At 50.6% G+C, this 12,783-nt stretch overlaps 7 protein-coding genes across 7 annotated transcripts; 6 read left to right on the forward strand and 1 right to left on the reverse strand.

Annotated features, from left to right (window-relative positions):
- Nucleotides 1-312: 312 nt before the first annotated feature.
- Nucleotides 313-1,330, forward strand: VTP21DRAFT_9288 (uncharacterized protein; the record flags this gene model as incomplete). The annotated part of the gene is made up of 4 exons (XM_069400228.1): nucleotides 313-494; nucleotides 550-613; nucleotides 690-860; nucleotides 938-1,330. 4 exons carry the CDS (start codon nucleotides 313-315, stop codon nucleotides 1,328-1,330), a joined length of 810 nt encoding a protein of 269 aa, XP_069254176.1.
- A 487-nt stretch (nucleotides 1,331-1,817) lies between these two features.
- VTP21DRAFT_9289 (uncharacterized protein) lies at nucleotides 1,818-3,735 on the forward strand (the record flags this gene model as incomplete). Its single annotated transcript, XM_069400229.1, has 9 exons — nucleotides 1,818-1,904; nucleotides 1,984-2,208; nucleotides 2,280-2,438; nucleotides 2,513-2,575; nucleotides 2,644-2,839; nucleotides 2,911-2,979; nucleotides 3,066-3,139; nucleotides 3,236-3,412; nucleotides 3,538-3,735. 9 exons carry the CDS (start codon nucleotides 1,818-1,820, stop codon nucleotides 3,733-3,735), a joined length of 1,248 nt encoding a protein of 415 aa, XP_069254177.1.
- Nucleotides 3,736-4,951: 1,216 nt separating this feature from the next.
- VTP21DRAFT_9290 (uncharacterized protein) lies at nucleotides 4,952-6,942 on the forward strand (the record flags this gene model as incomplete). Its single annotated transcript, XM_069400231.1, has 4 exons — nucleotides 4,952-5,317; nucleotides 5,396-6,395; nucleotides 6,486-6,728; nucleotides 6,803-6,942. The coding sequence occupies 4 exons, from the start codon at nucleotides 4,952-4,954 to the stop codon at nucleotides 6,940-6,942; spliced, it is 1,749 nt and encodes a 582-aa protein (XP_069254178.1).
- Nucleotides 6,943-7,969: 1,027 nt separating this feature from the next.
- Nucleotides 7,970-8,433, forward strand: VTP21DRAFT_9291 (60S ribosomal protein eL31; the record flags this gene model as incomplete). The annotated part of the gene is made up of 2 exons (XM_069400232.1): nucleotides 7,970-8,306; nucleotides 8,405-8,433. The coding sequence occupies 2 exons, from the start codon at nucleotides 7,970-7,972 to the stop codon at nucleotides 8,431-8,433; spliced, it is 366 nt and encodes a 121-aa protein (XP_069254179.1).
- A 239-nt stretch (nucleotides 8,434-8,672) lies between these two features.
- On the reverse strand, nucleotides 8,673-10,353 carry VTP21DRAFT_9292 (uncharacterized protein; the record flags this gene model as incomplete). The annotated part of the gene is made up of 5 exons (XM_069400233.1): nucleotides 8,673-8,914; nucleotides 8,984-9,050; nucleotides 9,118-9,367; nucleotides 9,437-10,127; nucleotides 10,212-10,353. 5 exons carry the CDS (start codon nucleotides 10,351-10,353, stop codon nucleotides 8,673-8,675), a joined length of 1,392 nt encoding a protein of 463 aa, XP_069254180.1.
- A 216-nt stretch (nucleotides 10,354-10,569) lies between these two features.
- Nucleotides 10,570-11,974, forward strand: VTP21DRAFT_9293 (uncharacterized protein; the record flags this gene model as incomplete). Its single annotated transcript, XM_069400234.1, has 5 exons — nucleotides 10,570-10,707; nucleotides 10,773-11,051; nucleotides 11,126-11,308; nucleotides 11,438-11,662; nucleotides 11,786-11,974. 5 exons carry the CDS (start codon nucleotides 10,570-10,572, stop codon nucleotides 11,972-11,974), a joined length of 1,014 nt encoding a protein of 337 aa, XP_069254181.1.
- Nucleotides 11,975-12,242: 268 nt separating this feature from the next.
- VTP21DRAFT_9294 (uncharacterized protein) lies at nucleotides 12,243-12,725 on the forward strand (the record flags this gene model as incomplete). The annotated part of the gene is made up of 2 exons (XM_069400235.1): nucleotides 12,243-12,394; nucleotides 12,470-12,725. Coding segments are annotated over 2 exons (408 nt in total), but the record flags the coding sequence as incomplete, so codon positions are not given.
- Between the last annotated feature and the right edge of the window lie 58 nt (nucleotides 12,726-12,783).

Genomic DNA, 12,783 nt, shown 5'->3' on the forward strand with positions numbered 1-12,783 from the left:
GAAAACCTATTAAGCGAGCCATACGATGTATTTTTTTTTTAATCTCACTTAGAAGGTTTGCCTATATTCCCTTAAAATCCATTCTTGGTGCAAATATGAAAATAACAGACACTTCAGTCCTCAAGATTTCAAAAAAGGCTTTTCCATTTGCAAGTCACAAGATTTCTGACCACCTTTTTTTTTCTATTTCTTTTTCTCACTTAAAGACATGACATTTGGAAAAAGCGAGGGCTACTCGCTGATCAGACAAGATTAATCTTTTGCATCTAAATTTTCCAATCCCTTCCGATTTCTTTTTCTTTTTTTGTAAAAATGCTCCACTCTCTCCTTTTCTCCCTCGTACGCACCCTCCTCCTCCAATGTTACCCTGCGTATGCATCCTATAAAGCGGTTCAACACAATGACCTAGAAACCCTCTCACCTTGGCTGATGTACTGGATTGTGGTGGGCCTATTTGGGATCGCGGAATCCGTTGCTGACCTATTCGTGTTTTGGTGAGTGTGATATATTAAGGTGAAGTGGATATCTGGATTGACACTGTGGCTATAGGATTCCGTTTTACTATGAAATCAAGCTATTATTCATATTATGGCTCATCTTACCGCAGACGCAGGTAAGCTATCTTACTTCGTTCAATGTTAGATCTATCGCGCGCAACATTAAATGTTATTTTATTTTTGCTTATTTAGGGATCGGTGTTCCTCTATCGCAGAGTGGTAGAGCCTTATTTCACACAACACGAGCATGAAATAGACAAAACTCTAGCCGAGTATCAAGAGAGCGCCCGGCGCAAAGGGGCAGATTTAGGACGCAAGGGGCTAACGGCTCTGCAGCGCTTTGCGGTTGAGTCGCTAGTTAAAGCAAGTTTTCGCTCTTTTTGTTTTTGGCCAACCACTGGATTATATTAACACAATGACGTTGAATTGATATACCATAGGGGCAGCACTTGGTTGCGGACCAGATCGCCCACCAGACATTTGGCTCTAGTATCCCTCCTCCGTCGACTGAGGGACCACGCTTCACTGAACCACAGCGCTCGTCCAGAAAATACGATCCAGCCCCATCTGGCCCCTCCCAAAATTCTAGCCTCGACACGGTCACCAGCTGGGCTGGATGGTTAGCTTCATCAGCAGTCACGGTCACCAGTGCAGCCGTCGTGGCCTCCTCGACCAGGGTGGCCGAGGCTGCACGTGCAGTTACCACGCCTCGCAAATCGGCTACTTCCTCTAAAGCTTCAGCAGAGGAAGCGCGCAAAATACGAGCGGAGAAGCGACGCGAGCTGGAAGCCATGTTACGGGAGCTTGAGGACGAAGAGAGCGAGGACCATTGACGCCACGGCTCATTTTAGATATTGTGGTGTGTTGAGACCCTCTCTTCTACAATCCTAAGTTATTTTTTGCTTGTTCTAACGTTTTTGCTGTCCTCTTTGCCTCATGTTATTTTTTTTTTTGTTTTATTACACTCACGATAACCATGCCCAAGTTTCTCATTGTTTCGTAAATGTTGGGATTTTGAATTTTATAAGTTACCTGTATCTGTAATATTATCGGGTATTGTAAAATACCATCAATATAATTCATCCAATTTCTGGAGTTATTACGTGGAAGACATTTTGTTAATTTCCTCTTAATAGCGATTTTGAGAGGGGTTCCTTGAATGTATTTAATAGTATTAAAATGGAAACAAGTGATGAAATAGAGTCTGAGGCGCAGAAATTACCGACCTTTTACGCGTTTGATCGTGTTCACCATAGCACCCGTTTTCTATTCGCGTTTCTTCAGTGAGAGATGGCCAGCATTAGAGCCAACACATCCATAATGAACTTTCAGCGCCCACCATCTTCTTCCGCCTCCCTTAACAGTCTGGAACAGTGCGTTGCTCGCCTAAATTCCACCACTGACATTGTAAGATATTTCAATGATATTCATTGGTGTGCATGCTAAATTTAATCTCTGTCATGATGTGATCTTCCCACATTCCTAGGCCCAGGCGTCAGTCCACCGTCTCGATGCGGAGATCCATGAATTACGATGCCTGAAAAATGTTATCCAATTCAAAAGGCACTGTGAGCTCGTGACAGAAAATGACATCAAAGACGCGCAGAATCTCCTCTCCGTCGAGCTTGAACCGCAGATCCAGCGCATTCTGGGCCAGGTTGAACAACACATTGGGTATTTGCAGTTTCGATTGGAGCGGCTTGAAGCCGAGGTGAATAATTTATTGTTTTAGCGCTCTATGAGACGGCAAGGTGGTTTCTACCTCTTATTTTATATCCACAGGCAGAGAAGAAGAGCAAAAGACTGAAGGAGCAGCAAGAGTCTCATGAGAGCGCAACCAAACCGATCATAGCTCAGAATAAGAAACTTAGAAGCCTACGGATGAAGAAGAATCAGCTGAATCAATTCCTGAAGAATCGGTCGGATGACATCGAAGAAAAGGTTTCTTTTTTTTAACACAGATCACTTCCATGAGGATTGGATGGGAGCTGACCTTCCCAATTGCCTTTTGACAGCAATTTCGGCTCCGTAATTTGCTGAACAGACAGCCCACCAAGACAGACATCAAGAAGACAACGGTAGGTACATCTTTTACTAGATTGCAGTTTTCTCGTTTAATTACCTATGCGCGGTTAATAAAATATAGCCAAAGAAGCGGCCAAACTCAGCCCAATCAGCCGCGTCGCAACGTCGACGAGAGGATCTAAAACGAGAGCTGGAGCATGTTCAGAAACAACTTGAAGAACAACAACATGAACTAGAACAGATGGATTCGTCAACGGCGTCGCACCAGCCCAAACCGGAAATCGAGGCTCCAGTACCGGATTCAGACGGCGTGGATGGTAAATGAACAATTCTACCTTGCACGTGGTGCTTTTGAGCAGATTGATCTCAAGATATCGATTACCCATAGCCAAACTCCGTCGCTATTCTGATCAGCTTCGCTATTTTGACGATATCATCGGAACCGAATTTGCAGATGGTGAGTGGGACTCGCATTTGGACCCTCCATTCAGAACCCTCCCTAACTAGCCCCTATCCCTCCCTATCATTCCTTCCCACACCAAGACACGATCATTGTACGGGAGCTTGCGGAAGTGTGCACCCGCTTCTGCACAGAGCTCCGCAAAAGTCAGTCGCAGGTAGGTTTAGCACTAGCTCAATCCCATTGCGTTGCTTTTTCACCAGAGCCAAATCCTAACGTGCCGTATTTATTTGGGAAACAATTAATGTTGCAGGTCACTACCTCTGTCATCCCTAAGCTCCAGTCTTCCAGAGAGCATGCTGTGCAGCAGATGAGCACACTTTGCAAACTGCTCTATCCCGATGGAAATGCAGGTTCCACCATGAGTCAAATCATACAGCGTATGCTAGACTCGAGTGAGAAATGGATATACACGAAGCAGCTCTCCGAGGTAGGCAAGCTGCTTTTCGGCATTTTTCATGTGTGATTTTTGGTCTCTCCTTTTACTGATTATCCTACGGTCTGGTTTATTCCCATCCTTTACTCTTCCCCTCCCTCCCTTGTGCCCGCCATTAGGTTTTCCCGCCTGACGAGGAGAAGCGACATCATGCCGAGTCGGTAACCCAGTGGCTGCATCGCATCGGGGTGTTAGAAACGGCAATTGAGGTCGAACGCCGCCGATCGTTGCACATTCGCCAGAAGGCTGGCGAGGATAACCCAAAGGGCGAGCTGCTACTTCGTTTTAAGTTCCTCAACAGTTCCGAAAGCGAATGATACCTTGGGAGGAGTGTGGGGCTGAGAATGAGTTCGCCGGGGTGTTTATTTTTTCTTTCCTCTCCATTTCTGTAAACTTTTTGTTGTGTATGTGAATTCATATAGATATATATACATAAACTGCTAATTCTCCGAAAGGCCAGTTTTTAATTGCTGCATTAACCTTAAATCTCCCGCGCGAAAGTCCCTACTTTCTCCCAGTAGCCGTCAAAACATCAGAGCTGTGGGGTCATGGGGTAACGCAATGAGTAACCGAGTACGAAAAATTTATTAGCTCATTTCTCCTTGGTCGATTGGTGCTCTCGTAAGAGACACAAAATGAAGATACCTGAAAGTCACGGAGCTAATCTAAAATCATCCAAGGAGCGAGCTCCTTGCCTCGCCCAGCCGCTCACCCTCCCCCCTCCCCCTCCCTGCCCCCCTCCACATCCCGGCTGCAGGGTGGAGCGACATGCTCGGATGGCGCCCTCCCTTTTTTCGCCAGACGCCTGCCCGTCCCTGTCGCTGCCTCGCCTGCAGTTAGATGTGGGAAAGGGCCGCATCGGCAAAAGAAACTAGCACAACCAAGGTTGTAGGCTCCGCTGGCCTGAGCTTTTTGGGGTTGGTTTTTGGGCGGGCGGCTAACTCCGAAACTGACAAGATTGGGTATTTTTTTTTTTCGTCTCCTCTTGTCACTCTTTCCCCGCTATCTTTATCTTGGCCATCCCGCTCAACCTCTTGCCATCGTTTCATAAGAAAACGTGTTGCTGGGCCCTTGTCGGATCAACGACTTATATTCACCACAAAATTCACTTTAATAATCCTGTATTCATCCATGCGAAAACAAAAAAATCGCACTTAAGAATAACCGCCTTGTTTTTCTCCTCAGAAATTTATTCAGTGAGCAGACACACCCCCCTTATCTTTCCCTCCCCCTCCCCTCCTTACCGCTCCCTTTTAGCCCCTTGAGCGACAAATGAACTGAGCGCTCCCCCCCCTTTATTACTAATTCAAAGGGTGCTCCATTATCTTGCGCTCTAGCCTTCATTCTCTATCTCTACCCCCTCCCCTCCCCCTCCATACTGAATGTGCCGGCGCTGAGAGGAGCACCGAGAACTCATTTTCTATTTCTCCCCTCAGAATATACTGTTGAAGCCGAGTTCCTCGGGGGTTCTTTTATTCTTCCACAGTTATCCTTGACGCTTTGCATATTTTCACCTCCCCTCCAGCTCACATAATGCCCGTTCCAAAGTCCATGTCTCCTCTAGCTGCTGCCGGAGGGAGGCAGACTGTTTCTCCTCCCACCTCAGCTCATTATTCACAGCCACACTATCGGTCGACACACTCCCTCGAATACAATTATCCTCACACCGACCATCAGAGGCTACCGGTGAACACGGTTGGCCAGCCACGACCAGAGACCGACCCGCTCAACCACAACCACTATCAGCGCTGGCTGCAAGATCCGAGCCAAGACTGGATTCCGGATGAGATGCTAGGCACGAACTTGGTGCAAGAATTCTACACTAGCACAAAGCGGCACAGCCTCACCAACGAGAGTTTTTCGCTATGGGGCGGAGAGTACGCATGCAATGGAGTACAGGTAATTAGATATCTTTCTTTCTCTACTCCTCTGCGATGAGACAGGAGCGCTTCATTGCAACAAACTCTATCTCCGTAGAACTCAATGGACCTTTGTTTACCGGCGGGATTAAGCATGGAAAGCCAGCTACCTCTCCATGCTGAGCCAAAAATCGACATTGAGCCGACACGCGCATGCCATGAACAACCACCTTCCTACCCGTCGAATGGACCACCGCCCCTCGATATGCAAATGACTGACTCGCTAGAGCGCACATGGCCGGATTCAATGACGCTTGATGTATCACAGGAGAGTGCAAGGTTCAATGCGGAATGCGCAAGGGGTCCCGAGACATGGTCGGGTGCCAATCCAAAGCTAAAGCTGCAGATAACAACTGGAACAGCTCGCTCTACCCTCCATCCTGAGCGGATGCGTTGGGAGTCTCCCTCTCTAAGCGAGCGCCCCTCCTCTCCATCCCAACATGTAGACTGTGCGGAAGCGTTCACCTCGATTAGCGCCCCCAACCTTTCCCCAATCGATCCCCCCACTCAGCCTATGTATATCCAAGAGCCCGCCCCATTTCTACCATCATCAGCCAGCGTTCCGATACCCATTACCCCTGGAATGCTCATGCAGATGGATGCGGAGGCCACCGAAATGGCCATGAAAATGTCAGCCCAAGAAATCGCGGCGTCGGTGCCTCCTCACCCGTACATATCCAGCGACGTCGCGAGTCAATCGAATCTGTTCCCCTCTCCCTCCCACTCTCCCCCCGAGCCATTTCCACCCACGCCCGCCAATATGGTATCCATAGCATACCCTGCATCATCCAATTCGAGCAGCGTCACCCCATTATATAGCACCCAATATGACCCCCCTCTGGCCACTACGATCCAGCACCCGGGAAACTTCTTTTCTCCTAAGACCCAGCTCACTCCCTTCAACGCTATATCGCCCTTATCTCGCGACATGCCTCCCCGAGTGCTTCCCAAGCCACTAATACTATCGCCCCAACCGTCTCCCATGCCTGACCCGATGTCGATGGCCAAGATGGGCGGGGCCTCAGGCTATCCAGGTATCTCAATGAGGAATTCCAGAGGTAATACTCTCCGCAGTGAGCTACTCGATTCGTTGGTGTGGAAGCTGAAATGTATCTCTTTTGTTTTTTTTTTAAAAAAAAATAACACAGATAGTGGATACGGTGCCCTCTTCCATGGCCAAAGCTTGCCCAACACCATGAGTAGAGAAATGAGCAAGAGTGGTGGGTCCACCTCCAATATGGAAAGTCGCCGATCCAACCACAAGGTGAACGAGCAACGTCGCCGCAATATCCTCCGGCAGAACTTTGAGAGCCTCCGTGAGGCCATTCCCGAATCGTATATACCACGGGAGAATGGAGCCGTGGTGAGCAAGATCACCCTGGTTCGTAAAGGTACGTGGCTTGGTTCTAGGCCCTCGTTCATTTCACAGCCCAACCTCTCTCACCGAATATGTGTAATATCATAGCTAAAGAGTACATCCTGCAGCTTCAAAAGGATACCTCAGAGCAAACCCAACAGATCAAAGAGCTCGAGATGAAGATGGAGGAGATGCGGCGGTTTGTATTGCTTCAAGAGGGAGGCGATTCAACTGAGGTCAACCCATAATGGAGTGGACATTTTTTGTGGATGATAATACTGTTGTAGTACTTCATAATTGTTTTGTCTAGCCTTTATTTTCTATTATGTTCTTGTCCACTTTTTTTTATATTCTTCTTGTCAACTTTACTCCTGTCTATAACACGCTGATATCTAATAATATAATACGCACTGCACTCATATGCCATTACCGCAACGCAGACCGTTGTTTGGAAACCAAACAAAAAAAGTGAAGCCAGCAACGGACGGTACCAAGCGGGTGAAATAAAATGTAGCACCTCACTATTTTCCAACTCCCTGCCACCTATGCATTTTGGTCTCTATTGGAAAAGAGGTCTCTTCTTTAGGGACCATCCGAAGCAGCCACTCTCCATTTTTTTACCAATACAATAGGTCGGCACCCCTTTTCTCCTAGACAATAGAGGCTTAGCGCGACCAGGACGGAGAGTGCGTCTTATTTTACAGAGGAGCGCGTTGCATATCAAGGTGGAACTTATGTTATTGGTGGGCGTGAAAAAGACAGTCTTCCCAACGGTAAAACCATCTACGATAGATATGAATACAAACGCCCAAACCTGGCTATATCATCACCATGGGAGGCATCAGCCACAAGATATCAGATATTCTGAAATTTAATTTCAACAACTCGACATAGATACTTCACACTGGTGATTTCTTTTTCCTCCCTCTCTTTTTCCGTACAGCATATTGCCCTCTGGAAATAACCTATTCTACGTAAGTATCCTAGATCCATCCATCCATCCATCCTCTTGAGCATGGGGTCAAGGGGAGTACCTACGGATGGAGTGTGTCTACGAGACGGAGCAGCTTTAGTAGAAACATTGGGCCAAGGAAGAATGGATCCCATGGAGTACTGTGCAATAGATTTGGCACACGCATCTTCATTCTTGCGAATGATGCGTGTTGTGATGCGAGAGACAATAGGCCGGAGCCCATGTTTCGATCCACTGCTGCCCCGATCTTTGTATCCAATTAGGCCGCGATCATACTAACCACCCTCTATCTCATTTATAGAATGGCCAAGGACAAGAAACCCTCCCAGAAGCGCTCGACCATTGCTGATGTCGTGACCCGCGAGTACACCATCCACTTGCACAAGCACCTTCACGGCAAGAGCTTCAAGAAGCGTGCCCCCGCCGCCGTCAAGGCCATCAAGACCTTCGCCTCTAAGGCCATGGGCACCGCCGATGTCCGTCTCGACCCCTCTCTGAACAAGGAGATCTGGTCCAAGGGCGTTCGCAATGTGCAGCACCGTATGCGCATCCGCGTCTCTCGCAAGCGTAATGATGAGGAGGATGCCAAGGAGAAGTTGTACTCTTATGTGTCCTATGTGCCGGTTACCTCATTCAAGGGTAAGTTATCGTAGTGCAGTTTGACTTGCAAATGAAGGAGTCTCATCCCTCCTCCCACCCCCTTATTGACGATGTTTCCCTCCCTCCTCTCTTGCTAGGTCTCCAAACCGAGGTTGTTGAAGACTAGATGTGAAGTTTGTTGCCTACCCTCTACTCTTCAAAAAATAAACCCGTCTTATTCTTCCAATGATGGCTTTGTGATGGCTGCCTCCTCCTTGTGATGCAAAACATCTTTATTCGGCGAGAGCTTGCCTCCCCTTAGGAATATACAAAATGATACAGTGCTAAAATATACCTATGTGGATATATATATATATATATATATATATATGTATGTATATCTATTGAAATATAGAATACACCGGTCTAGAGTCGCCCCTTTCGCCGCCATCCTCTCCATGTCTTCTGCTTGTACTTGAGCGGCCTGAAGTTGTCGCGTATGGCTGCAGGCTGGAGCTGCTTCTGCCTCCCTTGCTTACTCCTTTCATCCTGGCCCTCCGCCTCTTTCTTTTGTTCCCCATGTTCCGCGTCTCCCATCTTCACGTCCTCCCCACTCGGGCTAGGCTCCGTTAATTTGGGCGCGGGTTTCTCGGGGGCTATGTAAGGCACTAGGAGGAAGAGGAGGAGAAAATGTGAACAAGCCGGACGGTTAACCCCCTTCGCATCTCTATACTTACAAATGCGAATACGAGCGGTGCGCTTCTGGGTTGGCTTCTTTTTACGAATCATGGCCGGCTCCTCCTCCTTCAATATGAACTCGATGAGAGATGAAAATATCCTCAAAAGCCAAAAATAAAAAGGGCTACACTACCTCTTCATTCATCTCCTCCTCCTGCCACAGCCTCTCCAGCTCTTTCTCCACCTCCATTCGCTCCTGTTCGGTCAATTCCTCGTCGGCAAACCGCAGTCGCTTCTTGAAGTTGGTGACCGGGAACGACCCAACTCGCTTTGCGGTTGGGGACCGCATCAGGGCGTGGAAATTGGCCGGCACTACAAAATCATCCTCTTCGTTTTCCCCTCGGCCCTCCGTCTTTGCCACCCAGGCCCCTGGGGGATCATACCTGTCAACGGAGAAAATGCAACGTATAGAATCAGCCTCTACTACCAAACTGTGCAGATCCAGGACGAACCCTGTTTCGTCGGTAATGGTGAACCCGATATTCAAAAACTCGGTTTCCTCCACCCCAATCGCCATTGTGGATGCCGTGCGTTTAAGCATCGAATTGGTGGAGGTCGTGGGTTGGGGAGACTGTGACTCTGCAATCCGAGTGGTAGAGGGGGATGTGCTGGCTGAATTCGAAGCCGCGGACTTCTTCGCGACAGAAAAAGGAGAGGCAAATGGATCTCCACTCGACTCTGCATCCACCTGCCCCAAGTTTCGGTGCTGCCTAAAGGGCACCTTTTCGCTGGATGCGCTGATCAGCTTCTCAAATGAAAACGGCACCGGTGGCGGCCAATGCGGCTGTTTGGTTGGGCTTCCCACCCCGGCAAAGATTCCCCTTGCCCCTTTGCGCGGTGTGCTTTCCACCACCTCTTCTTCGCCCAGCCCACGCGACTTCACCGGGGACAGGAGCATTCGCTCGGCATTGAGAGCGGCCGGGGTTTGACGTTTTACGGGGCTCCGCGTCAGCATTGGATGCTTGTGAGGGGAAATGTATTCAATCACCTTGCGTGCGGTGGATTTCGAGGGTGTGGTCTGCAGAGGAGCGAGGTTGGGAAGATTAGATGCGGAGGGGGTCTTGCGTTCGGGGGTCGAGGGGTATCCATCCGAGATTTCCTGAAGCTTTTTTTTTAGTCGGCTATACTTTTTATATTTGGTGGCTAAAGGAAAAAAATCACAAGTCCATTAGATCCGATGGCCCGCCGACATTCCCGACCTAATCTGTATTTTATTTTTTTCGTTACCCATTTCCGGCCGCGCGCTGATGTCGTCCTTGTTGGCATCTCTGCCAAAATGCTGGCGGAAAGATTTCTCCCACGCCTTGAGCTCCCGACGTAGCGAGATGAGATCATCGGCGATCTTCTTCCTGTCGCTGCTTGACCCCATTGCTTGGCTATGAGAATGTGAAAATGAAAACGCGAGCGCGAAAAAGTAATAAATAACGTCGCGACCACCGACCATCGTGGTGGGCTAAGCCACGGTGGAGAGGCCAGTGGCCAATCCGCCTCAGACTGAGGTTGACTATTTGCCGAATTGGCCCTCGCCTAATTGACCGACAAGCCCCCGCCTCTCCTCCCCCCTCTCTGCCCTGCTCGCGGTGCGATGGCTTCGCTCTCTCCAAGCGCGGGCCAGCAGGCGTCTGAGCAAATTGCCAACCCGGATGGGCCTTTTGTTTACACCGTGTGGCCAGTTCCTACTTGTGCCCGTGGGACATATTCCATTCTTGGGCAATATCATGAGGCAAAGTGGGGTCGCATTCGAGAGCACAAAGGTCCCGTTGTATACCAACACAATGGGACAAATAGAATCGCCCCCCGACCCCTTCTCCTCGGCAAGCCCCTGCGCTTAAGCACTCCATCCCACATCGGCACCACCTGCTTTGCACTGAAATGCTCGACGAGTCTTGCATTAATTTCCCATTCCGTTTCAAAGCCTGGATGCCCGTTTTAGCACATTCTAGATTTCCCCCGATAAACCTCGCCCAGTGCCAGCCGCATGATGTAATATGGGCTCGCGTGGAAGGCCGGCCTCAAGGCACCGGGCGAGTGGTGTACCCAGCCACACTCCCCTCCCCTCCCCATGCCGTCCCCCTCCGCCCTATCACGTGCTGGACTGATAATCTCGTCGGCGGTCCGCGCTTGTTCCCGGTCCCTCCTAGGCTGCGACGCTCGGCGGCTTTGCCGTCCTCGAGGAGAGATGCGGAAAAGCGCTGGGATCACCGATTCTAGGCCGAGCATTTCAGGCTCCACTCTCCGTTTTGCTAAACAAGGCCGCCCCTCCCCCACTGGCCTGCCCCCAGCCGGGACATATATGGCTAGCTCATGCACCGTTGCGTTGCTCAGTATCCCCCCCTCCCCCGCTTACTCAAAACGGCCAAACGGATTTCTCTGCACACCCGCATGCCTAATCCCCGGATGGCTTGGATGATTCCCCTCTAATCCCCTCCCCCCTGTCTTTTGCCTTTTCTCAGGCAATTTTGCTTGTGGGATCCGAGTGCTGGCGCCTAGATTCCCTCCCCAAACTTAAATTAATCGATATTCTCCGAACAGCTCTTCGTCTTATCGGGCTTTCCAAGCTTCTCATGGATAAGCGCTTGGAATCGAAAGAGTCCCGAGAATCCCCCAGAGTCCCTTGCTCGAGTGACGACGGTTTCGCATCCCACGGACAAGGGGGGAGGGGCCTCGCGCCTGGACCAGTCCGGGCCTTGGATTTTTTTTTTTTTGCACTGTTTCAGCAGAGTCATGGGACTGTGGCTTTGACAGGGTGCAAAGGGGGGGGTCAAACATAAACAACCGATCCTTCTCCTTATTCACGCTAGGTTCAGATCGGGTTTTTCGTCGCACCGCCTTATTGGCACCCGCCGCCGCCGCCGCCGCCGCTCCCTCCCAGGCCTCGCCACGACACGGCCGGCCGCAAAGCTTCGCGGAAGGCTTCTGCCGGTGCCGGCCTCGCGCGCGCCGAGTCAAACGCACAGCTTGCACAAGGCGGTGCTTGCGCCGGCGAATAGGGCTCGCGAATCCGGTACAAGGGAGAGAAGCCGAAAAGCACCCGATGTGGAAATGAACTTGAATTGGAGGGCCGACTCACTTTTTCCTCGGATATTTTTTTTTGGTTGTATTTTTAAAACTCTCGGCTTGCCCTCTGTTCTTGCTGGATACTTTTTTCCTTTTGGACCCCTCCTGACCCTCTCCCGCCTGCGCTCCCCCCCCCTCGGAACCTGTGTTTTTCAGCTGCCCAGCTCTCCCCATCCGCCGAATCATCCCCCTTCCGAAGCCATGACCGCCGACCGCCAAAAGAAAGCCCGCCATAATCCAGCCCCCTATGATCCGCCCGCGGGGTCATCCCCCCACTCTGATCACGCCTCGCAGCCATTGAGCGCCAGCACCCCCGCCAACCGCCGACTGTCCAGCGGAAGCGCCTGCGAAACGTAAGCCGACCCGTCTCCCTTGACTAATCATCCTGGCCCCCCCCCCCTGATCACCGTTTTGTCCCCCCCCTATAGATGCCGGCGCCGCAAGACAAAATGCGACGGGAACCAGCCATGCTCCTTCTGCGCCGCCAACAACATCGAGTGCATCAACCGGGCGGAGAAAAAGAGGGCCGCGCCCGCACACGCCGATGTCGAGTCGCTGGAGAAGCGGGTGAAGCAGCTGGAGGGCCTCGTGGCCATGCTCCTGCAGCCCGTCGTCGTCAACGCCCTCCGGGAGTGCCAGCCGCCCTCCATCTCGGAGCCCCTCCTCGCGACCGCGGTCAATCTGGTGAAAAGCGAATACCCCGCCGCCACCCTCCCCGCCTCCACCACCCCCCCCTCGCTGA

The sequence above is a fragment of the Calcarisporiella thermophila genome, assembly GCF_041956535.1.
Source record: "Calcarisporiella thermophila strain CBS 279.70 unplaced genomic scaffold VTP21scaffold_5, whole genome shotgun sequence".
Lineage (NCBI taxonomy): Eukaryota > Fungi > Calcarisporiellomycota > Calcarisporiellomycetes > Calcarisporiellales > Calcarisporiellaceae > Calcarisporiella > Calcarisporiella thermophila.